General features: G+C 49.5%; 8 protein-coding genes across 8 annotated transcripts; 4 read left to right on the top strand and 4 right to left on the bottom strand.

Moving 5' to 3' along the window:
• Positions 1-777: 777 nt before the first annotated feature.
• PEX2_074910 (FAD-binding oxidoreductase) lies at positions 778-2,963 on the top strand (the record flags this gene model as incomplete). The annotated part of the gene is made up of 4 exons (XM_016744761.1): positions 778-1,720; positions 1,782-2,235; positions 2,304-2,451; positions 2,529-2,963. The coding sequence occupies 4 exons, from the start codon at positions 778-780 to the stop codon at positions 2,961-2,963; spliced, it is 1,980 nt and encodes a 659-aa protein (XP_016600681.1).
• A 496-nt stretch (positions 2,964-3,459) lies between these two features.
• Positions 3,460-5,676, top strand: PEX2_074900 (Zn(II)2Cys6 transcription factor; the record flags this gene model as incomplete). Its single annotated transcript, XM_016744760.1, has 1 exon — positions 3,460-5,676. The coding sequence occupies one exon, from the start codon at positions 3,460-3,462 to the stop codon at positions 5,674-5,676; it is 2,217 nt and encodes a 738-aa protein (XP_016600680.1).
• Positions 5,677-6,531: 855 nt separating this feature from the next.
• Positions 6,532-7,911, bottom strand: PEX2_074890 (MCT family MFS transporter; the record flags this gene model as incomplete). Its single annotated transcript, XM_016744759.1, has 2 exons — positions 6,532-7,460; positions 7,509-7,911. The coding sequence occupies 2 exons, from the start codon at positions 7,909-7,911 to the stop codon at positions 6,532-6,534; spliced, it is 1,332 nt and encodes a 443-aa protein (XP_016600679.1).
• Positions 7,912-9,218: 1,307 nt separating this feature from the next.
• Positions 9,219-11,046, bottom strand: PEX2_074880 (cytochrome P450; the record flags this gene model as incomplete). Its single annotated transcript, XM_016744758.1, has 5 exons — positions 9,219-9,323; positions 9,393-9,482; positions 9,543-10,232; positions 10,300-10,662; positions 10,732-11,046. 5 exons carry the CDS (start codon positions 11,044-11,046, stop codon positions 9,219-9,221), a joined length of 1,563 nt encoding a protein of 520 aa, XP_016600678.1.
• Positions 11,047-11,891: 845 nt separating this feature from the next.
• PEX2_074870 (type I polyketide synthase) lies at positions 11,892-18,389 on the top strand (the record flags this gene model as incomplete). Its single annotated transcript, XM_016744757.1, has 2 exons — positions 11,892-12,190; positions 12,275-18,389. The coding sequence occupies 2 exons, from the start codon at positions 11,892-11,894 to the stop codon at positions 18,387-18,389; spliced, it is 6,414 nt and encodes a 2,137-aa protein (XP_016600677.1).
• Positions 18,390-20,120: 1,731 nt separating this feature from the next.
• Positions 20,121-21,000, bottom strand: PEX2_074860 (uncharacterized protein; the record flags this gene model as incomplete). Its single annotated transcript, XM_016744756.1, has 3 exons — positions 20,121-20,381; positions 20,439-20,709; positions 20,756-21,000. 3 exons carry the CDS (start codon positions 20,998-21,000, stop codon positions 20,121-20,123), a joined length of 777 nt encoding a protein of 258 aa, XP_016600676.1.
• Positions 21,001-22,029: 1,029 nt separating this feature from the next.
• Positions 22,030-22,959, bottom strand: PEX2_074850 (DUF3632 domain-containing protein; the record flags this gene model as incomplete). Its single annotated transcript, XM_016744755.1, has 2 exons — positions 22,030-22,511; positions 22,563-22,959. 2 exons carry the CDS (start codon positions 22,957-22,959, stop codon positions 22,030-22,032), a joined length of 879 nt encoding a protein of 292 aa, XP_016600675.1.
• Positions 22,960-23,877: 918 nt separating this feature from the next.
• Positions 23,878-24,864, top strand: PEX2_074840 (putative extracellular guanyl-specific ribonuclease; the record flags this gene model as incomplete). The annotated part of the gene is made up of 3 exons (XM_016744754.1): positions 23,878-24,181; positions 24,234-24,701; positions 24,752-24,864. 3 exons carry the CDS (start codon positions 23,878-23,880, stop codon positions 24,862-24,864), a joined length of 885 nt encoding a protein of 294 aa, XP_016600674.1.
• Positions 24,865-25,023: the final 159 nt, after the last annotated feature.

Below are 25,023 nucleotides of genomic sequence, written 5' to 3'. Positions count from 1 at the left end.
CATTTTCACCTGCATAAATTATACCGCACCCTGCTATAAAGCGGTTGGCAGAGAATGGAGGGAATACGGCTAGTTCGGATCACAATTAGTTGAAGCTTTCCCTACATTGTGTGCTTATTTCCGGCTTCCGGGCTCGATATAGACTAGCGTATACGAAGTAGCTTGCCGGGGATCGTAAGTCAATATAGAATCGAGTTTAGTTGTGTTTCAGATGGATATTAGATTGGGGCACTAGGTTGGGGGCTAAAATCGAGACTGGAGCCTGGAGGTTTCAGAAATGGATTTGCCGATGCATAGTACGAACACATTGCTTGTGCACTAAATGTGTCAGCATCTTGAAATTGAATCAAAGACCGTAAATAAAGTGCGCTCTATGAATTTTTATTTGTTGTGGGAAGCTTTGCTGTAGATAGTGATAATTGTTCCGGTGTGAATATATTTGAGCACGCCTCATTAACTAACGTATGCAACTAGTTACTTAGTGTACAAGGGTATTTATTTTGTCGGCTATAGCACCAAACAAATAAATAGACCGAGGTAATTTAATTAAAATATAGCACCACCAGCCGAAGCTCCGCGGTTCTTCGGTCGCTTGTCCCAGAAAGCTTTCTTGAGGGCGCGTGGCTGGCCTACCATGGTAGATGTACGGAGTATTTAAGTAGCACCCCTGTCCACATTGTTGACAGGGGGTCAACCATATCTTCTATATTAACTGACCACCAACCCTTGGTCGTTCTTTTTTTTTCTTTCTTGGAATTCTGCAGGTGAATCTCCGATATGAAGGGCATATGGGGAGCTACAGTCGTCGCGAGCGCTTCACTAGCTCGGGCGATCTCAACTACCTCACTCGCAGCAGCATCAACTACGGTGGTGGCCACCACTGACTCGGCACCTTTATTGTTCCACAATGAAAAGGTGCAGTTGACTGAAGGTGTACTCTCTGATGTGGCCGCGACTTTGCAGAATAGCACTGTCGCTAACATGTTCGCCTTTGCGAGCGACTCCTCGGTAGCCAAGAGGAGTGTCCATAATAGCTGTAAGGTAATGCCCGGCGACTTCTTGTGGCCCGTGGAACTCATTTGGGATGTCTTCGATCTCTTGCTCGGCGGTAGCCTGATTAAAACGGTACCCCTGGGATCCTACTGCTATCCGGACTGGCCGCAGTACGATGCTGCCAAGTGCGCAAGCATCTCCGCTGACTGGCTTACCTCGGACCTGCACATGGCCGACCCTGCATCGATAATGCTGCCGCTGTACGAGGGCCGCTCGTGCCTACCATCACCGTATAACTATACTGCCAGCTGCACGCAAGGCGCCTATCCGACTTATGCAGTGAATGTATCCACTGTGGCTCAGATCCAGCTAGCGGTCAACTTTGCCCGTAACCTGAACTTGCGGCTAGTGGTCAAGAATACCGGCCATGATTTCAATGGTAAGGCATCCGGCAAGGGTGCCCTCTCCATTTGGACCCACTACCTCAAGGACAAGGAATATCTCCCGAACTTCAAGGCTGCTAATGGCTATGTCGGTCCGGCCATTAAGTTCGGCTCGGGTATTCAAGTCCACGAGGCTTATGAGTTTGCTCAGACCCTCGGCCACTCGGTTGTCGGTGGAGAAGCCGTCACCGTCGGCTTGGGTGGTGGCTATACTGCTGGTGGTGGTCACTCTCCCCTTTCCAGTATGTATGGTATGGCGGCCGATCAGGTCTTGGCCATGCAAGGTAAGTCCCTTTTCTATTATCTCGAATTTGCTTCAAGAACCCCCCTACTAAATATGCTTAGTTGTTCTGGCAGATGGCAGGTTCATCACTGCTAGCTCCACTGAAAACTCGGAAGTTTTCTGGATGCTTCGCGGTGGCGGTGGTAGCACTATTGGAGTCGTCACCTCTTTGACAGTTAAAGCATTACCTCAGCTGGAGACGACTACCGTGACCTTCAATTTCACGGTCAGCGATACTCCGGGTCCGGATGCCTTCTGGGCTGCTGTTGGGTCCTACCTCGACAATTTTGAGACCTTTGTTGATGCTGGCACCTACGGTTACTTCTACATCGGTGCTTCCGAAGCCATGATTGGTACGACATATGCTGGTGATCCTGACTATTACTTCCGTATGGAATCCTTCGTCGCACCCAACATGACTGTTGCCCAGACTGAGGCAATCCTGGCTCCATGGTTTGATACCCTCAAAAGCCTGAATGTCTCTTACACCCCATGGTACAATCACGCAGATAACTTGTACGTCTGAAGTTTCACCACCCCTTTCTCAAGTCTGCATCTATATCCCAGCTTAAACCTTCTTCTAGCCATGATGCCTGGGTCGTGTCCTTCCCTCAGGAATATGTTGGAACTGATGTCGTGAAGACTGCTTCTCGTCTGCTCCCCCGCAGTGTATTCCAGAGCGATGATCTCCGCAATCAAACCTGGGCCGCCTACAGGGATGCTGTTAATCAGGTATGTCGTATAAATATACATAGATGCATAGATATACCCTCTGCTCTCCCCCTCGTATAGTGTCTGACTTATCACAGGGCCTTTTCCTTGCTGGCTTCCACATAAGCGGCACCGGCATTGCCGTTGAGCCCCCCACAGACACTTCCGTGCTTCCCGCATGGCGCGATGCCCTGTCGCACGTTATTGTTGGTACCGAATGGAACTTCACTTCCCCCTGGGATGTGGTGGAGAGCTCCACACTCTTCGTGACTGAGTGGATGGACGTTCTACGTGATATCGCTCCAGACTCAGGGTCCTACATGAGTGAGGGTGATCTTATCGAGCCAAACCTCCAGGAGGCCTTTTACGGCGTCAACTATCCCCGTCTATACGCGCTCAAGCAAAAGTATGATCCTACGGGTCTTTTCTTTGCCCTGACTGCTGTTGGTGCTGAGGATTGGGAGGTTCAGACTGTTGACCCGCTGCCCTACTCTTGGAACAACAACGGGCGACTCTGCCCGAAGACTTCCTGACAAAAGAGATATGAGGTTAAACAGCCAGAGGGGCCAAAACACTGGATGTTTGATGACAACAAGGCCCAAGACTCTGAAAGACAGGCACTTAAGTCTTAGACCACCCTGTCTTGATGCATTCAACAGTATAGTTTGATTTTTAACCTGTATGTATCATAGCCTTTAGCGAACTGTAATATATGAATCACCTACCACTAAAGTCCGAAGATTCTAGTATCTTCACCTACACGTAACATAATACCTACGATCATAGGGGGTGCAAATCCGGGAACTAGCGGCAATAAGCAGCTAGTGGATCACTAATCATAAATGTGAGTAATATTGTGGACAGGGATGTGGCATGCAGGCTGGTTGTTATTGGATGGAGTGGTTTGTCATGACTAGGCTCGTGGCTGAAGTACGAGCGGACGTTCAAAGGCTGAGAATCGTTCTTTGTCGAGCCGTTTTGATCTTTTCAAAGTCTTCATCCTGATCACCACCCTGTACAGTTGACAAGATGTTGACATTCAGCCATATGGATGCAGAAGCATTTGAGAACCCCAAGAAAAACAACGGTCGGAAAAGACCCCGTTTTCGGGAGCCCGTGGCCTGCAACCATTGCCGGAAATCCAAAGTCCGCTGCGATCGCAAGTCGCCATGCAAACCCTGCCAAGATCGTGGACTGGGCACACAGTGCACGTACTCTTGTTCAAAAAGTTCAGCAGTCTCCGACTCTACCAGACCAATCGTATCCCCTCGAAGCACAGGGGTCGATCAACTCGCCTTGGAGCAGCTGACACCCCGCTCTTCTGACGGCGAGACCCTTGATCCACGATCGGCGTTGCCCCACCAGACCACCGTCAGTCATGCCAATAGTGCGTTTAAAGGGTCGAACTTCAAAACAAGGCTCATTGGCGGCACTCATTGGATGGCCCCCTGCAACGATTTGCCCATAATAGGGGCCATGCTGGAGAAGACCGTTGATTTTCAAGTGACGTGGAGAACTTTCACGGAAGTAAAGTCTCTCCTTCACATCGCAAATGCATTACCAGCCGGGGTGAATGGAGATGGTAAGAAGCTACTCTATCTCCTTCCCGACCGATCGACCTGCCAAAAGTGGATCAGACGATTTTGTGAAACATATGGTAGAATCTACCATGTGATCGACCACAACTGCCTGATCACCGAGCTAGACGAAATATTGATGGCATGTGTCGACGCCAATGAAGTGCACATCCTCAAGATTATGTTGGTCATTGCGATAGCCATGCAGACCGACAAGTCCGAGCGACTACGCGGGCGCCTACTGCTACAAGAAGCGGAGAGCCGTATTCACACATCCACACGGTTCCAAAAACCTTGTATCGGCGTCATGCAGGCTTTATTGTTGTTGATCATCATGAAGACCATCACTGCCTCTGACACTGACAAAATTTATAGCCTCCTAGGTATCATGGGGCTGACTACGCAAATGGCTCTGAGCATGGGCTTGCATAGGGATCCGGCCTTGTTTCCCGGGGTTACTCCTTACTATGCGGAAGTTCGGAAACGATTATGGGCGTGTTTCTTTCGATTGAACCTCAACTATTGCATACGGAGTGGATCCCACTTTGGTATTCGACTGGAAGATGTGGACTGTCCTCTCCCGAGCGCTATCGACCTTCTAACACTTGACCAAGGACCCATAACGGACTCAGGTACCTTCTTGAACCAGGTGCAGGAAGCAACGGACCAGGCTTTCAATATCGCCGCAATGAAGCTTGCTATAGTTAGAGCTCCATTACACCAGCGACTTTGCTCCACAGCCCCTGGATTATCAAGCGAGGTACGGGATCGAATGCGCGCTTCTTTCCAAAAGATCCTGCGTGAGTTGCCTCCGAATCTGCAAGAGGGAGCTTCGTCATGCAGTCCAATTGAAAAGCTTCAGCAGGCCTTGTTATCAATGCATGTACATAGCTTCATGATCATCATCACACTCAATTTCGTCCTAGGAGTCCCGTCTCATAATTCACAGCGGGGTGATCTCTATGAAGCATGGGACAATTCGGTGTCCATTCTCCATCAGTCACAGGAGGTGTTACAGAGCGGCTCTGAGCTGTCTAACGTGGCCTACCATCTACTTTGGACCGACCTTGCCCGAGCAGCATTGACCGCCTGTTTGGTCGTTGGTCGCCTGCGGCGCATCAATCTAGGAACAACCGTCTGCAACAGCCCACAGCCCACGCTGGTCATTTTTCAACAGCTTTTGCTGAAATATTTAGACTCTTTATCGCAGATGCTAGCGGAAAGATACCATCTCGGACCTGTTGCAGCCAAGACGAGACTTGTCCTTGCTGTCGCGACAACTGTCAGCTCAAGCCTGGTCAACGACTTGGGCGGCTCAAAGCAGGATTCCAAGTTCTTCCAGGTCGGCGTTAAAGCCGCTGAGGAGGTCACAGCTGAGATGGAACGTTCTCTAAAACGGGACAACCAGGACTCAACACTAAGCTTGCTGGCATTCAATACCGCAAGGACGTCAGCTGCATCAAGTGTCCCCACCCCCCTTTCGGAAAACTGGATGGACCAGGCACAACTTCCAGATCACTTAATTGAGACTTTGTTTCCAAGCGACTGTGCTTTTTACCAAGATCCAGAATGTCCGGGTCTGAGTATGCAGTCTGATTTATATTCCATGGCTTTCAAACCCACTTTGACTATCCAGTCCACGCCTGACCTCTTGTGGGAAGAGGTATAAATTCGAATCCGTCGGCACATAGTCTTATTCGCCTGGACATATATAAATAGAAAATAGATATTCAGCGCCATCACCCCGTTTTCTTGTCTTTTTGTTTCTCTTTTCCCCCTGTTTGACTGCTATGCCACCCCACCGATGTTACGTGTCGACGTTCCACAATGTTCACCTTGCCCTAATTAGCCTCTACGATCCCGAACACTTTTTACGCAGAGAAATATATCAATTTGCCTTCCGCAGCAAATCAAACTTTTGTCTTTTTAGGCACCCTTTATATGTGACTTGTACATACAACGCGCTTAGCGGATTTTCTTGTTAGTTTACTCTGTTGAACAAACCAAAAGTAATCTCATCCATCAGGTATGCTTTCACAAGCATTTAATTTAGTCTGTGTACAAATTAGAATTTACATAAAAATGAATATAGTAGTGTTTAATGGTAATGAGCTGTAGGTTGTTGTAGATATGTTTTGACAAGTAGGGCCCCAACTTCGTAAAGAACAAAATCTTCTTAATTTAAACAAGGTTAAAAGATGGTGGAAATACTATTTGATAACATAACGAATTTAACTACTTGACCGGATTTCGATTATTCTTTATGTATAGATATAGGGTATGAAATTAGCATTAGGTACCTTTTGTATGCAACACTCATACAAAAAGGCACCTAAAAAGAAATGTGATTTGGTAAGACAAACTACACCCCATTTATTCCGTCAATGGTAAGATGGCTATGGAATATAGTTGATTAAATTAAGCATGCAGATTTACATTTTATTTTCCCTTTCATCACACTTATGCTCTGAGTTTGCCTCAGACATGCTGACAAGTTGATCGTGTGCCCGTCTTGTACACAATCTCAAGCCTTCTTCAAAGCGAATCCCACCTTAACCACGCGAGCAATTGTCAGGCACACACCTCCCGCCAGAATGAAGATCCCAGAGAAAGTCAAAGTTCCCCAGAAGACATCTCCCTCGGACGTTCGCTGGTGGTCCAGAATCGCACCCGCCACGGGGCTACCGATCAACAATCCCAGACCCGACGTAAAGAGCGTCATGCCAATGTTGGTGCCCAGCTTAGACAGATCAGGACAAAGGAAGGCAACTGTCGCAGGAAGCACAGCCTGGATAGAGCCACTCGTCAAGCCGACGAAGACCGCAATGGCGATCAGACCGGACTGAGATTCCACGCTAATCCATGCAAGCATCAAGATGCCGGTGAGTAGAACGGACGGGATCATGACCGACAAGTTACCGATCTTGTCAGCGATGATGGACGGCAAGACACGGCCAGGGACCGAGCCTGCGTTCATAATGATCAGGGTATAGAAAGCCAAGTCGCGCGACATGCCAAGGTTGAGAGCGTACTGCTCGATGTAAAAGAATGGGATATAGAGACCGATGAAGATGAAGAATGCAGCGCAGAGCCAAATAGCGAAGACGGGGTCCCGGAGCGCCTCGACGTTGATCAGCGGGCCTGACTTGCGAGGTGGAAGGCGAGGCTTCATAACAGCGACTGAGATGAGAAGCGTTGCCAACATGATGAAAGCCATGACTCGGACTGCCCAGGGTAGCCCGATCTGGTCGATTAAACGTCTCAGCACGACAGGGTAAATAATGCCCCCGACACTTGAGCCGGTGGCGGCCAGACCCAGCGCAGTAGATCGTCGCGTCGAGAAATACGTGCCCACGATGGCAACGCTGGGGATGAATGACATTCCGGCGCCAATGCCCACACACAAGCCCTGGGCCAGGATAAGCTGCCAGTAGTTCTTGCAAATCGAGGTCACTGTTCAGTTAGCATCTATCTCGTTGTAAATAGGTAGCGATAACTCACTCATCATGCCGAAAACCTCCAAAAAGACACCCATGGTGATATCCCCATAGAAATACCCAGCATCAAGAGCGCGTCCACACAGAACTCCGATCACCAGCATCAGAAACGCCTGCAGCGATCCAATCCAAGCAATTGAGGACTGTGACGAGTCCTTCAGCAAGCCGGTACTGTACTCCGACTGAAATGTGCCGAAAGTGTTCAAGAGACCCCAAGTGTTGAAGTTCAGGAAAAAGGCCCCGAGGACTTGGAGCCATGCTTTCGTGCCTCCATTGGGTGGCGGAGGGGGTCCTGCGGGCTTTGGTGGTTCCTCTGCCACAATCTCCGTCTTGACATGGCTGTTGTCGGTCGCTGAGTCGGACTCGATGTCCTTTCCGAACATGGAAGACGGCTGGGAGGATGCCATTGGGAAATGGTATATATTTAAAGCGAGGTCGAAGTTGAAATCAGCGAAGCATAGAGCGATGATGATGTGAATGAAGATGGTCAAGTTCTCATAATACCAATGACTAGTGGAAGAAATTGATAATAACTGACGATGCGCCGAAATATATTGCTCGAGTGAGCTTGTAATCCACAGGTCCAAACAACCTAACCAAACCGACCAAACCGACCAAATGACCGTATTCAAAGAATATCCTCTCCTAACAAAGAATTGGGTGACGTGAAATGCCCAATCAGCAAAAGAAACAAACACTTCATTAACAGATCTGGAATCTATAGAGCTGATTACCCCATCGGGAAGTGTACGGGCCGGAGTTTAATTACCGAAAGGGGAAGTAGACAGGGCTGATCGGGGATGAACCTCAATCGCCTCCCGAGCCCGACCAGATTCCCGTTTCGTACCCGACGGACTTACATCGTCGCTTTGGGAATAGCTCTGGGGGCGTCTTTAGATAAGAATTACGGGCTCGCCTCGCGCCGCTTCCCGAGTTTTGCTTGTACTAGTGTATCTTACTAAGCGCTAAAATTGCGTTATCAAGCATGGATCAGGTTTAGTAAGCCTTGGACATAAAGGGTGAGTGTAGAATGTATTGTTTATAAAAGTGTGTTTTATAAGATATGTAGAGAAACAACATCTGAAATGATCTTAATTTAGCCAAGTAAAAAAAGCATCGGTATTTAGTTGTATATAATCATAACTTCCTTACTATATTCTCGAGCAGATCCCGATTAATTATAAACACTCATACCTTTTGAAGCTTTCTGAGATCGTATTGGTGGTTAAGGAATTGTGTACTCCGTATGCTATACCATTTCTTGGCATTTGAACTATTTCTAGAAACGATCGTAGTAATGGATGTGTATAAATCTTCATCATGCCAAGAAGTCCTCACAATGCCAAGAAATGAAGGATGGGCACTAGCTTTTTTTCTGTCGCCTTCATGCATGAATTGACTAAGCTCTATTAGGTGGGAGTTACGCGAAGCGAGCCCATTTCTTAGCTGAATATGTAATAGTATGTTCGTCTAGTGTGTTGTAATTGGACATAGTATGTGAACGCCCTACCGCAACAATGTAGCTACTTCAAGGCGAAGTATATGTCTTACTCATCAAGATTGGTGCAAATTGAAATCTCACGTGCATTCACATCTTACGATCAACCGGGTATCTCTCAAATATTCGTAAAATTCGTATTATCAAGCTATATGAAGTTGCGTGAATGTGATCTATGGTATGCATGTCGTTTTTTGACAGCAAGGGTCTGCAGCATCACAGATGAGGCTCTCTCCGTTTCAGCTTTATGAAGAAGTCACTCTGAACCACCAACCACGAGTTCGTAATTTCCCACTCGCCTTTCGGGTCCCACAGTTGAATCTAAGATTGAGTTAGTCTGAGCGTCAAGGCCAAAGTACGACGGGAAAATCTCCGATAACGGAAGTTTACCTCATATCGCGCAAACATCGTCGGAATGAGCTTGTAAATCTCCAAATACGAGATATTCTTTCCGATGCATGTCCGACTCCCGGATCCGAACTGTTAATTGGCCCCTGCTTAGTTTCAACTCTGCGGATATTCCCGACGCCAAGTACTCACAGTCAAAAGACAATTCTCCATAAGCGTCACTCGCTCCGCATCGGTGTCCAACCAGCGATCTGGGTTCCAATGGTCGGCATCGGGCCCAAAAACTTCTTGGTCTCGATGGATTACCCAAGGGTTCATGCCAATGTTGGTCCCCTCTTGGAAGAATTTCCCGCATACCTTGGCCCCGCCACGTGGTACCACTCGCTCCAGCGTCAGTCCGATGGCAGGATGAAGCCGTCCGGCTTCCTTCACGCAGGCATCCAGGTATCTCAGATTGCGGGATTCCTTCCATGTAACGATGTCAGATAACTGATCCTGGCTCCGGGCTTGGCGCAGCTCGTGTTCGAGCTTTTGGAGGCTGGCCGGATTCGTGATCAGGAAGTAAATGATTGCTCGGAGCATGATCGCGGTCGTATCGCTGCCGGCTAGCACATTGGATGTCGTCCATGCGGTGACAAACCATTCGGGAATGCTCGGATCCTTGGCTCGGGCCGCCAGGAACCGCGACATGAAATCTTGCGAATTGTATCCTGATGAAGAAGTGGCGTCCTGGCTATCGGAAGTATGCAACAACTTCTCGGATATTCTTTCCTGTGCCCGTTCCAGAGCAAACGTCACAACTGGCGAGTTCTTTGCGGGAAGCAACCGACTGACAAGTGGATTCTTGACCCAGATCTTATCCAGCCATGGCATTTGGCCAACCTGTCACGGATGATGATTAGCGACGGCCACGAAACGCCGCTGGTCTTGGCGATGGAATTTCACTCACCCAACAGGAATACTGAAACATCTTCCAGATGGAACCCATGATACCATCGACATCCTTGGCTTCATCCAGAAAGCCTAACCGCTTACTGAACGTGATTTCGCCCATCACATCGAACGCGAACCACTGCAACCAGGTACCTAGATCGATCCGCCCACCCGCTTTTCCTTGCGCATCCTCAAGACGCTCCAGGAAAAAGCCGATGGTGGAGTCAACGTAAGGCTCGAAGCCGACCAGGTTGCTCATGGAGTAGATTCCCGCAATTGGTCTCTTCATAGAGCGGTGCAGCTGGTCATCCTGCGTGTTGAAGAGACCCTGAATGATCTTGCCCTTTGAAATTGGCTGGAGAACTTTGTAGTAATTAGACTAGATTATTGTCAGATCGCATTTCCTCTTGGTTGACAAAGGGAGAGTCCACGGGTGAGCAAAACCGACCTTTCCGAAACTTGAGCGAATACCATAAATTTTGGAGATTTCGCGAGGATCTCCCACACTCACTGAATTTGGGCCGAGCCTGACGAGTGACCCATACTTCTTGTGAAGTTGGATGTGAGTCTCGTGTGCTCTGCCCGATCGCGCCCAAAGTAAACGTGGGATGTTCGAAATAGAAGATAAGAATGGCCCAGGAATATGCGATTGCTCCGTCCAAGTACGGTAGAGCCATACCACAAGGACGCCGAAGAGAAGTACAATGGCATTGTAAAAATTGCGCTCGCTATAGAGCGAGCTAAGCGTGAAGGCGAGGGACATTGCGGAATCTGTGATTGGTTATGATTTGCTAGATAGAAACTGAGAAGCCAATCGGCCGTCAGTGGGCGTAGGCTGAAGCCCGTGATATTTAAGACTCGCACCCATAGTGACAGGTGAGCTCGGACCTCTGCCTCTATTCGGATGGGGGCCTAAAGAAGGATGATGAATTAGATTGTAGTTGAGTGGAGCTCGGGTTGAAGAACTGGGGCTAGGGTCCGCGGCTCAACGGAGATAATGTGAGACATGAGATCTTACTCAGTCTGACGGTGCCTGCTGCAGACGCGCTACTGCAGGGCTAGTCTCGTGAAAAAGCCACAATCATGCGTGATAATCCTGGTCTAGATTCCTCCACATGCTCGTTTCACCGTTTTTCGCCGTTATCTCTCGGCAATCCCGCGGCCTGGAGTAGAGGCTGAGCAGATAGATCGCGATGTCCCTCCTTCGGGACCCCCTTTTGGTAATTTAAGACCGATTCATCATGCAATCTAAGCGAGAAGGATCTGAGCCAAGGATGAATTGTATTTCTCCGATACTCACATGGAAGCCTCGTGGTAGGAAGTGGAGTAGTACAGCTAAAGATAGATTGTATACACCCTCTGTCCAACAACATCATTGAATTGGTGTGCAGTGATATCCAGTGTGTGATATTATCAAAATTTCAAATATTGCGATACCGGCGCGCTAATGCAAATGATGTATTGGCAAAATGGGGGCCAGAGAGTGTAAGTCTGTTTGGTTGTTAGATAGAGGGCATAGATTGTATAGATACAGAGAGAAGTATAAGAATCCATCATGAGCACCGTTAAATTGGTGACCCAAAGAACTATCAAACATAACCTTCCACCATGATGGCAACCGAGTCTTCCGTCCTATATCTCTTCGGAGACCAGATTGCCGACGTTCTTCCATGCATCCAGGAGCTCAGTCAACGCGCAGCTAACTCGGACGAACTGCGACGTTTCCTGCGCTCTGCAACGGACAGTCTGCGCAAGGCGATATATCAAGCATCTTTCCGTGAGAGACAGAGGTTTCCTACCTGGGAATCTCTAACGGACCTTGCTACTGCGGTTGAACGCGATGATGCCCATTGCCCGGCGTTGAAGGCTGCTCTTTGCTGCATATCTCAACTTGGCCATGTTATACTGTAAGTAATCCGATGGTCTGATACTCTGCGCTTTCTGTGCAGTGCATGGACGTCTTTGCCTTGCTAACAATGGTGCCCTGATAGCTATCTCGAAAAATTCCCAAGAGCCTTGGAATTCGGATCTTCATCCAAACCTGGCCGCGATGCTGTTCTGGGACTATGCACCGGCTCAATCGCAGCCTCCGTCTTTTCCTGCTCTCGAAATATTACTGAGCTGCACCGCATCGCACATCACGCTGTAGCCTTGGCCTTCCAGCTTGGACTGGAAGCATCTCGACGATCAGAATATATTAATTCTTCCAAAGACACAAGGACCAGGGGTAGCTGGGCTACCCTTGTAAGCAATGTCGCGGTGGAAGAAATCCGTGAGGCTTTGGCATCATTTAATGCTCAGATGCCCTCAAAAAGCGGCCGGAGAGCGTATATCAGCGCACAGAGCACATCCTCAGTGACCATTAGTGGTCCACCATCATACACAGCAGAGCTGCTACAGAAAGAACCCGTTTTTCACGGACGAAAGACGATTCCGTTGCCAATCGCTGCGGCCTTCCACGCAGAGCATCTCGATCCAGTACCTTGGAAGAAAATCTCACAGGCCTGCTCCAATGCGCCTTTTGAGACATTCAAGCCCAACATGCCATTGATCTCACCGAGCTCCGGTCTGCCTTATGCTGCTGACAACCTCTCCGCACTCCTGATCCAGGTCGTCGATGACATTTTGCAACAGCCCATAATCCTCGAGGAAGCCGTAAAGGGGGTGGCTAGCTTGGCAAGCTCGTCAATCTCACTCCTCTCCTTCGGCGCAACTAGCTCTAAGAAGACAATTATGAACTCTTTAAACTCAACGGCTGGTATTGAAGTGGATGACAAGAGCAAAGCAGCTTTCGAAAATTCCATGAAGGAGCCAGATACAGAAAACGCCATTGCGATCGTCGGCATGTCAGTACGTCTTCCAGGTAGTGAAACCCTCGAGGAGTTTTGGAAGGTTTTGGAGCAAGGACGAGATCTCCATGAAAAGATTCGCCCAGACAGGTTCGACGTTGATACGCATTGTGACCCCACCGGGAAAGCCAAAAATACCACCTTGACTCCGTATGGAGTGTTTATAGACCGACCAGGCTATTTTGATACGCGTCTGTTCAATATGTCCCCTCGTGAAGCGGCCCAGACAGATCCTCAACAGCGAATGCTGCTGCTGACAACATACGAGGCATTGGAGATGGCTGGCTACACGCCCAATGGAAGCCCATCAACCAACACTCGTCGAATTGGCTCCTGGATGGGCCAGACAAGTGATGACTGGCGTGAGGTGAATGCTAGCCAGAATGTCGATACATACTTCATCACGGGCGGTATCCGTGCTTTCGGGCCTGGTAGACTCAATTACCACTTCGGCTGGGAGGGACCCAGTTACTCGTTGGACACAGCCTGCTCGTCAAGTGCTGCATCGATCCAGCTGGCTTGCTCGGCATTGCTTGCTGGCGAGTGCGACACGGCGGTGGGTGGAGGCGCCAATTTCCTCACTGCATCAGATTTGTTTGCCGGTCTGAGCAGGGGAAGCTTCTTGTCCAAGACCGGTGGCTGCAAGACGTTCGATCATGATGCCGACGGCTATGTTAGAGCAGATGCTGTGGGTGTTGTTGTGATGAAGCGCTTATCGGATGCGGTAGCCGAGCGCGATAACATCTTAGCTGTTATCCGAGGAACGACCACTAATCATTCCGCCGAGGCTGTCTCCATCACTCACCCCCACGCAGAGACCCAAGAGCGCTTGTTTACGACAGTCTTGAACAAGGCTGGTGTTCAGCCTCACAATGTCGACTATGCTGAGTTGCATGGGACTGGCACCCAGGCAGGCGACGCGACAGAGTCAAGATCTGTGACAAACGTCCTGGCTCGCGGCCGGACTGCTTCTAATCCTCTATATATTGGAACCGTCAAGCCGAATTTAGGTCATGGAGAAGCTGGCAGTGGCGTCACCTCGCTGATCAAGGCCATTATGATGCTGAGGAAGAACATGATTCCTCCGCACATTGGCATTAAAGGTCGCATTAATCAGAAGTTGCCCCCGCTCGCCGAACTCAACACCCACATCTCATTTGAGAAAACCCCCTTCTTGCCCAGAGCAGATGGCGATGGTAAGCGGCGGATCTTGATCAACAACTTTGATGCGGCTGGTGGAAACACGAGCATGCTTATTGAGGATCCTCCCGCCCGGCCCGCGACCACCGATTCTGATCCCAGAAGCCACCATATGGTCGCGGTTTCTGCAAAGACCCCAACATCGGCTACCAACAACGTGCGACAATTGCTTGCTTATTTGAAGCAAAATCCCGGAGTCCGCTTACAAGACATTTCCTACACAACGACCGCCCGCAGAATGCACTACAATATTCGCCGTGCGATCGTCGCTTCATCTGTCGACGATCTTGTTGCGAAGCTGGAAAAGCAGTCTGCAGATGGCTCTCAGTGGGCCAAGCCTAATAACAGCCGGCCATTAGTCTTCACCTTTACTGGGCAAGGCTCACTACGTGCTGGCATGGCAAAGGATTTGTACACGACCCAGCCTAGCTTCCGTGAGACAATTCTAGACTGTGATAGGATTTCAACAGCCCATGGTTTCCCGTCATTCTTGCCGATAATAATCGATCCTACAATGAGCGCCAAGTCTGCAAGCCCCGTTCAGGCTCAGTTGTCTATTGTAGCTGTCGAGCTTGCCCTCGCGGAGTTGTGGCGATCGATGGGTGCTGTGCCCACCGCTGTGATCGGTCATAGCCTGGGAGAATATGCCGCCTTGTGTGTTGCAGGAGTTTTCTCCGTCAGCGACTGTCTCTATCTCGTCGGAACCAGAGCATCCCTGATGCTAGAAAAATGCCGAGCCGGTTCACACTCCATGCTAGCAGTTCAGGATACCGAAAGAAACCTCGAAGATACTCTGAGCTATAATAGCACCCTCTCCGAGTGTGAAATTGCGTGCGTCAACGGACTAACTTCCACAGTGGTCAGTGGCCCAATTGATCAAATCGCCTCTCTGCACGAGGCTCTGCAGGCGGAGAAGAAGAAGTCTACTCAGCTCGAGGTTCAATACGCATTCCACTCGGCTCAGATGGAACCCCTCCTCGATGACCTCGTGAGCGTTGCCGAAAAAATCCACTTTTCGACTCCTTCTATTCCATTTGCATCTACCCAGTTGGGAACAGTTGTTACAACAGGCGGAATTATTGACTCCCAGTACCTGAAGCGCCAGACCCGACAAAGAGTCCAATTCACCAAGGCTGTGCAGGCTCTTGAGTCCCTACATGCAGGCAACAGAGCCTCGCCAGTCTGGATAGAAATCGGGCCGAGTCCGCTTTGCCTGGGCATGATTCGCAACATCGCAGGCAAGGACCAGGTTCTCCTGCCGTCCTTGAAGCGAGACGAGGATGATTGGAAGACCATATCGGAATCAATTGCCTTGGCGTACGACGCAGGCGTCGATATCGACTGGAGGGAAGTTCATCGTCCATACGAGCTGAATCTGAACCTCCTTGAGCTGCCCAACTACGCGTTTGATCTCAAGAACTACTGGTTGCAGTACGAGGGTGACTGGGCCATTCGAAAGGGCGCCTCATCCGGGACTACTCCGGCACCGACCAAGAGTCTGCTGCCTACATTCTCCACTAGTGGTCTTCATCGGATTGAGAGTCTTGTCCGCGATGACGACACTGGAATTTCGGTCACATTTGCGTCTGATGCAGCTGAGCCTAAGTTGAACAAGGCACTGCGAGGCCACCTCGTTAATGGAGCTGGCCTGTGTCCTAGCTCAGTCTACGCCGACATGGCATTTACGGCGGCCCGCTACATTCAAAGCGTCTTGGATCCGTCCACGCCGGTTGCTCCCCTGGACGTCCGAGACATGGAAGTGCACAAGCCCCTTTTGATTCAGCCGGGCGCAACGAAGCAGATCATTCGAGTCACTGCCACATTGGTGCCTTCCAGTCAATCTATCGACGTGAAGTTCTCCTCCGAGGACGGTGGCTCTCACCAGGACCACGCCCATTGCCGTGTCGATCGCGGTGAGGGTGACGTGTGGAAGTCCGAATGGGCGCGAACAAGCTACCTTGTTAAATCCCGGATGAACCAGCTGATTAAGGATTCAAGCAGCGGAGATGTCCACAAAGTCCTACGACCGATGGTGTACAAGCTGTTTGCTGCTTTGGTCGACTACGATGACAAGTACCAGGGCTTGCAGGAGGTGTACATGGACAGCGATCTCTTGGAGGCCACTGCGAAGGTCCGCTTCCGCACCACGCCAGAAGATGGAACCTTCACGTACAGCCCGTATTGGATCGACAGTCTGGCGCATCTGTCTGGCTTCGTGCTGAACGGTGCCGACACTACGCCCGCCGATAGTGTGTATATCTCCCATGGGTGGAAGAGCATGAAGATTGTTGGAGAGCTTTCCGAGAAGAAGGACTACCAGAGTTATGTCCGCATGCAGCAGACCAAAACAAAGGGTGTTCTATCCGGTGATGTGTTCTTTTTGGAGGATGGTGAAGTGGTCGCTGTCTGCCAGGAGCTCAAGTTCCAACGTATCAAGCGCACTATCCTCGACCACTTGATGCCTCGCAATCCGGCTACTACCCCCGCCGTAGTCGAGAGGAAGCCTGTTTACACTGTTCAGCAACGATCAAAACCCGTCATCAAGACGAAGACAGTCACCAGCACACCAGATAATAGCAATGTGCTCCAGATTATCGCCTCCGAGGTTGGTGTCGATGTGTCTGAGCTTACAGATGATGTTATGTTTGCAGACTTGGGTGTGGACAGTCTTCTCACTATCAGCATTATTGCGCGACTGAGTAGCGAGCTCAACCAAGAGATCCCAAGTTCGCTCTTCATGAACTACCCATCAGTTCGAGAGCTTTGTGGGCATCTCTCTGCCTCAACCGAGACCGCGCCCGTGCCTTCGAGTGACAGCAGTGACAGCGGTGGCGACCGCTCCAGTAGTGAAGAAGACACTCGACCAGACTCTCCAATTACCGAAGCCGCATCTCCTGCTAGCGGGGGTGTGAGCTCTACCGATCACATTAGGAAGATCATCGCAAATGAACTGGAGATCGACGTGGCCGAGATTGATGAACACATCCCTCTGGCGGAACTTGGCGTAGACAGCCTGCTCTCAATTTCGATTATCAGCACCATCAAGGCGCAAACCGGTAGGGTGCTACCATCCAGCTTCCTTATCGACCACCCTACCCTGGCAGAGATCGAAGTTGCTCTTGACGGCCGTCGCGCTGCACCCGCGGTGTCACCCCCACAACTTGCAAAGGCGCTCGAGAAGATTCAAGATGGACCTAGCTCATCACCATCCAAGTACAAGGCCGAAGCAGTTCTGCTTCAAGGATCTCCTTCATCCTCCCACGGCGCATCATTGTTCATCCTACCTGATGGCTCAGGCAGTGCCGGCAGCTATGTTGGACTACCCTCGCTCAACGCCCCCGGTCCAGTTTATGGATTGAACAGCCCATTCCTCAAATCGCCGTCTTCATTTAGCTGCTCGATCCCAGAAGTAGCTGCTATGTACATCCGCGAGATCCAACGTATCCAGCCACACGGGCCCTATCGTCTGGCGGGGTGGTCGATCGGCGGATCCTTTGCATTCGAAGCCGCGTCGCAGTTGATTCAAAAGCACGATGAAACAATCGAGTCGCTGGTCCTCATCGACGCCCCGTGTCCGAGCGTGTACCCACCCCTCCCGATCGAGACAGTCGATCTCCTCGAAACGATCGGGGCCTTCGACGGTCTGAAGAACGACAACCGTAACGGCTTGACCCCATCGAAGCAGAGCTCCATTCCTCAGAGAGTTCGTGAACATTTCATCGGCTCAATCAAGGCATTGAAAGCCTACGAACCCAAGGCAATCCCCTCCTCGAGCCAAGGACCCAAGTCTGTTACAGCTCTGTGGGCGCAAAACGGAGTATGGGAGACAGTGGGTGAAGAAAAGAAGTCTCAATTTCAAGAGTTAACCCGCATTCGCGGTAACCAAGCCGAAGATTGGATCCTGGACCCACGGGGAAATGCAGGGCCCAATGGCTGGGACAGTTTAGTGCCAGGAGTGGTTGTGAGATGCGCAGTGATTCCTGGTGATCATTTCACGATGATGAGAAGGCCCGGTGTGAACGAGTTGGGCGCTAAATTGGCAGAGACATTGCAGTGATAGCGTTTTGACTTTTTGCGGGAGGGTTCTTTTTAATTTTGGCGTTAGACGTACTGGAATATATAGAATGGAAACTCTACGTGCTAAACTGTTTCTACAACTCGATTCCGACTTTATTGTCATCTTCTAGCAACGATACTAGTTTTCTCTTAATAATCTTCTTCGTACGCCTTGGTGTATCTTTGATCTAGATGTTCCCGTACCATGAGGCTTGTAATTGCGAACATCACGAAGCTCAGGTCATATCTAGGCACGAAACGAGCAGCAAATCGAACTTTCCTGAATTTGGTCCCCCAGGACACGTCTAGCCATGACATTCTTAATTAGTTGCGCCATCCTCTCACGACAATTTTGTCAAGAATATATCTGGGAATTTAGATGATTGAACCAACTTGCTTGAAGTTTTTCGAAATCGGGTCTGCCCGGCTCCTAGGTCTCCTCAGGGGTCTTTCTATGACTTACTCAACATTCGGCTAATGTCATCGTTTCAGCTGTTTGTCTCGCGTCGTGGTACTTTGTTCATCCCGTAACTTAAAAGACAAGTCTTCAGCTCTCATATGTACAATCCAGGCATGGCATATGAAAGCAAATTTACCCCAACAAGGGTACACTACCTCAAAGCCATGTTAGACTTTGAAATTTAAGGCCCATATGGGTGCAGGGGAATTTAGTTACCTCGCACTCATCATTTTGAGGGATTTGTATTTTCTGTATTTTTCAAACCAGAATTCCCCTGCCAAACGAATATAGTACTGTATTTTCTGTTATATTGGTTTTTGCTTTGTTTGTTTGATTTCAAAACGGGCCGGCGAAGCAACAGTATCAGCCGCAAGGTACCTACCTGCAGGGGTGACGTTCTAGAGAATTTAGCCAATGAACTAAAGGCTGATATCGCTGAGGTGATACACCCCTTGTCCGGGCGAGCCAAAGGCAGAGAACATGTCCACCCGTCGGAGGTGTGCATGGGATTCTGGTAAACAGATATGGGGAGTAGAGCAGCCCAACGAGCCAAACAACGGAGCTAGTTACGGGTGAGCTCACCATATACCAGTCATTTTTGTTGTTGTGGCCTTAGGCTGTATTTGATGCCTGTGGCATCAAACCCTCGTTGCTAGATAGATAGTCGGGCTTTTTGCTCCCTTTAGGAATCAACCCCCTCTTTCTTCTCTTTAGGTGCCTACATGTCGTAGTCCCTAAGAATTTTAAATCTCATGGTTTACTAGAGAACCGACGTCGAATTCAAATATTGCGAAGCACCTGACTACTAAGTATACCGTGAACTAAAGTAGGGAAATAGTGATTTGAGTGGATAAGTAAAGGAAAAGAACTATGTGACCGAGTGAGAGGGGATATACGGAGTACAAGCAAGTGAAGGTATGTAAATGGTAATAATTATTTGGTAATCTCGTTGAATTTCCTTTCTTTCTGCCTAATAATATTCATGCTGAACAGTCGCAATGTCCACAGTATTCGCACTCTTGATCGCAAGCTGTAATAGTTTTCAGGGGCTCAGAATTATAGCCTGTATATATATTCTGTGCTATAGCAATAATCTGCCCTGATCTTATCCCAACAATCATAGCGATAAGGCGTTGAGAATGCAAAGCTAGTAAGAGGTTCCTCTGTAAGAAGTCCACCCGGTCTGGTATAATTCCTTTCATCATTGCAAACTCGTATCATCTAGGTGTATAGAAAAAGACAAACATCACCAACGCATGCATCCTAAGCTAGCTAAATCCAAGGTTGAGCTCGCTGTTTCGAAACTGCCCTCTCCTCCTCGATCTTAGCCATCGGTGCCGCACCCTGGGTTCTGATTCCCGCAACAATAAACAGAATTGTTGCAATCAACTCGGGCAGGAATCCCAGCACCACACGAACAGCCAGTGAGCCCGTGACGGGATTGAGCGACGCCTTCTGCGTGCACAGCGCAGCAAGACTGTAGAAGACTCGGATGCCGATAAAGACAAGTGAGAATGCGAGGGCCGTGAGCAGCTATTCGCGAAACATTAGCATAGAATTCCGATTACGCGGGGGTGGGTAAGCACTTACGACATTCCCTGCCCTCATGAGTGGGGAATTCCGTCCCCGGGGCGCAATGAACGAGAACCCGGTCCAGGCAACCAAAACCGCCCACGCGACCGCCAAAATCGAGATACCTACCTTGGTGATCCTCTCCGCCTTGTCGAGAGGTTGCTCGTGTTTCTGGAGTTTCACGGAGCCGGCAGCTGTTAAAGCCACGCCTGCGACGACGAGCATATGGTAGGCGAGGGCGCAGACCCATTCCATTTTTTTGTCGAGGACTTGGATGCGATATTCTCGACTGTTGGGCTCAGCATGGATCTTGTATTTTCGGGTGGACTACTTACGCCTCGTGTAGAATTCCAGCTGCTGCGAGGAGGAGAGGAGAAAGACCGACGCTGGAGATAATGCTAGCGGTGACGCTGGTGTCCTTGACTGCCAGCGCGCCACCGATGATGCGGAGGGTACAAAAGAGGAACAGGAAGAGCCATCCCAGAAGGCCGTAGCGACCGTGTCGGACGAGGAGGTAGAGTACTGGGATGGCGAGCAGTGCGTAGATAGCGCAGGTAGCGGCAGAGAGGGAGTTGGTCATTGTGCAAGTCAGTCAGTTCTGTAGAAATATTATCTTTTTGGTTCTATTTGGACTGAAGGGAATCGACAAGAGGCAAAATATAAAGAAAGCGACCCGATAAATAGGACAAACAAGCGTTGGGTCATACCCATGTTAGCGCATCCTTCTTGGGTATATCCTTTGTCAATCTGTCAGCCCCCTGCGCCACGTTGACACCAGAAAGGATCGACATTCGGGCCAATCACGTTGATGATCAACTGTTGGTAGGATCGACATAAGCGCCATGTTGAAATCCCACTCGTCCACTGTTCCCGTATTAAGCATTCCTGCGAGAGTCTTGGCGTGAGCTTGTCCATTCCCTTGATCAGCCAGAGATACAAAATAAAAATAAACAGACACGAGGCTTTGGCTCCTTCGCAGTGTATAAGCGAAGTTCAGTTGGGGCCAAAATACAAAAAAGTAAATGGTAAAGGATGATCAGCCCCGCCCCACACAATCAACACAGCCTTATCGAAAGTGCGGAGTATAGTTCGTAAGGCGTAAATCCACAATGATAAGCTCAGAAGGTATGTAGTATGGGATGTCGAATAAATATATTTTTATCAGTTTACTGCTACGGTGGGAAAAAATACAACTAATTTACCAGAACGTAACCAAAACCAAGGTTCCTGGTTAGGGCCCAGGGGGACCATATTCCTAATTTGACAACTACTCTTTGAGTTGCGAGGAATGAACTGAAATAACAGAGGCAGTAGATGATTCACCTCTATTAATGTTGGGGGCCTAGATACACATACTCCCTCAGATAACCACAAACCCCTGTAGACAATGGAACACCCCCTGCGTAGAATTTTAGGCTCCAATATACCCGTCTTTCTCACCTTTGAATTAAACTACCTGAGAATATCAGTGGGGAACAGAATATGATACTTTATAGTAGTATATGAATCTATGAAAACAAAGAATCTCAGATCAGGCTGATCCTACTAGACTCGTACAAAGTGAAACGAAAAATGAATGTCTATCAGAAATAAATGCGGCGTTTATCGACTATTGATTCACCATTCCCCTTTTCAGGCTCGCCAAAGCATCATCAATGAGCTTCAACATCCGTTCACCTTCACATTTAGCCTTAGCCTCATTCAGCGCCTCCTCCCAGATTCCCCATCGCTCCCCGGTGTAGCCCGTCCACCCCTCCTCTTCATACCTCTTCCCCGGCCCAGCGCCAGCTACCTCAGGGTACGTGCGACTATTGAGTACATTCACCCACAGTCGCTCCGCAGCGTAGATAAACCACTGACAAGCTGCCTCCATCGCCGCCGTATCTCCCAGCGACGCAGGAGGGCGCTCGTTCTCAAGTGCCATCGCCATGGTCCAGATGGCCCGTAGTGATTTATCCAGGGCGGAGTATCGCACTTCTTCACTGGGAAGTGGATAGTGAATGTCTGCAGACTGAGTGAGCTGCGCGAGGAAAGCGTTGAGATTCACCCATCGTTCCCGTTGCTTAGAATCTAGAGTTGCATCACATGGGTCTACATACGTTAGCATTCTAACTCTTTAAGTTGGAGGATGAATCGAATCACCTTTATAATCCCCGCCAAACTCGTACCACGTCTCAAGCTCTGTGTATCCGAACGACGGCATGTCTGTCCAGAGGGTATCGCCCTGGACCTTGAGTTGTTCGTTGGTAGATGGATCAACGGGAACTTGCTTCTGGAGATGACATATAAACTCGACAAGCTTGGTGTGTTTGGATGGTTCCAGGCGTTGAGCGAGCTCCATTACCGCAAGAGAGACGTTGTAGTCTGGGAGACCGATCCCGTTATGTTTGTCTGGACCATGAATGGACAACGCACTCATGGTCATGTTGATGACTTCTTGAACTGCATCTTGCGCTGTGAGCTCTCCCTTGACTACTTGATCGAGGAATTTGAACTCGAACGAGTTCTCGATTTGTCGGATGAAGTTCTCTTTTCCCATGGTGAGGGTGTGTGTAGGTAACCAAAGAAAGTAGGTGTTCTTGGGTAGATTGAGAGTGTGTTTGGGATGGAGAATGTGGAAAGTAGAAAGTTCGAGTAGGCAACTAAAAGAAGGAAGAGATATAACTGAGATCTGCAGGATGTGCAGAGTGGGCTGTGTTAGGTGACATCGACACTCGGCACAGCGTCTTGGCTGCGGGGGCCAGACTAGGCTCGCGGCGCTTGGACTAGCGCTTACTCCCGGCCCCCACTCCCAGCCCCCAGTCTTGGCTCCCTCATGACCTGGTCCCCACGGTTTCCACTCTCAAGCCCAAGGGTTTACCCTGTTACCACCCCCGGGCGAGAACTACGCTAATGCACGCCACTTGTAATAAATATGGTATTCTTTCAGCTTAATACGACTATTTAATACGCAAGATGTAAGCTACATACTTCTAATCTATTAGGAATACTTGATGAGTACCTACATGTAGGTACCGGTATTATTAGCAAAAGAAGCAAGTACCTGCATATGCATTAGCGTGGTTCTCGCCCAGTTCCTTGCAGCAGGGCGAGGCATTAACCATATTCTTAGCTAGGTAGGTAGTATTTCTACTAATTCTGGACGCCTAATTATGAAGTGCATATTAGCCCTGAATATTGAGGCCATCTCACTGATCCTGGGGGCCAAATCATGGATGCAGCTCAGCCCTGAATATTGAGCACATCTCACTCAGCCTGTCGATCATGAGACGTTCCTCCAGTGTTCCGAGTTTAGACACAAGTTAGAATGGAGATGATCTACATGAACCTGAACCTATAAAGCTATGAGAACATCGTCAAATTCATCATCATCAGCAGCAGCATCAAAGCAGTCTATTCCTACTCACAAGCTTCTTTCTTTTTTCTAAACCCTTGTCTAAAGCACCAGCCTCTCGAAATGCTCTTCGACCTCAAATCCATCGTCGTCTACGGACTGGTGGCCCTGGCCCATGCCTCTCCCCTCCCGGAGCTGAGCAAGCGTGCCAAACTCAGCGACTTCCAATGCCCCGACGGCACCACCCTGTCTGAGCATGACATCCGCGAGGCTCTTCACGAGTGCCAAAGACACAATGACGGCTCCATCGGCAAGTACCCGGCCTACTTTGGCAACAAGAGCAACAACCAGAAGGTATTCAATAACATCCCCGATGGCACCGATCTGCGGGAGTTCCCCATCATTGTGGGTGGAAAGTATACCGGCGGTAAGTTTCTCAAACAGCAAAGACGGTGACAAAAGCTGACGAGTGAATTCAGGTGTACCTGGCGCGTACCGTGTGGTTACAGACTACAAGGATAACCGTGGTGACTTCCGCGGTGTGATGCAGCATACCGGCGCAACCGCCGGCGGTGCCTATACGGCCTGCACGCGCGTTGCAAACACCAAGCGTGAGCCTGTCGAAGAGAAAGAGGAGAACGGTAACGAGGAGCGCAGCGTCCAGATGACTGAGACCGAGATCCCCGAGGACTCCACCGATAACACTGTCAACGACCTGGCCACCCGTGCTAAGAAGAAGAAGGTCGGTAGCGCTACCTGCTCCGACGGCGTCACGCTCTCTAAGGACTCTGTCGGTAATGCGTTCAAGGAGTGCAAAAAGCACAATGACTATGGTGTCGGCGGCTACCCGCACAAATTTGGTAACAAGAGCGGTAACGGCCAGGTCTTTGCGGGTGTCACCAAGGACCTGCGCGAGTATCCTATTGTTGAAGGTGGAACTTGGACTAGTATGTCATCAAGACTATGGTTGTTAGATCAAGACTGACCATTCTAATAGGCGGCTCACCCGGCAAGTACCGTGTTGTCACTGACTACAAAAACAACTTTGTTGGAGTGATGGTTGAAGATGCTGGTGCTTCTTTCACCCGTTGCACTGTACACGATGATTAGACTGAATGGTTGTTTTTGGGATCTCATTAGGGGGTTAAACATTAGTGACTAAATAGATTTTTCTCTCTCTTCCATGTCTGGTGCTTGCATTTCCCGCTGGTTGAGTGGAATTAAATTTACTGAGGTTCCTCTTCTACTTACACAATTGACTTTTCTATT

The sequence above is a fragment of the Penicillium expansum genome (genome assembly GCF_000769745.1).
Source record: "Penicillium expansum strain MD-8 chromosome Unknown contig258, whole genome shotgun sequence".
NCBI lineage: Eukaryota > Fungi > Ascomycota > Eurotiomycetes > Eurotiales > Aspergillaceae > Penicillium > Penicillium expansum.
Note: the sequence above shows the minus strand (reverse complement) of the source record. Positions and strands in the feature narration are given on the sequence as shown.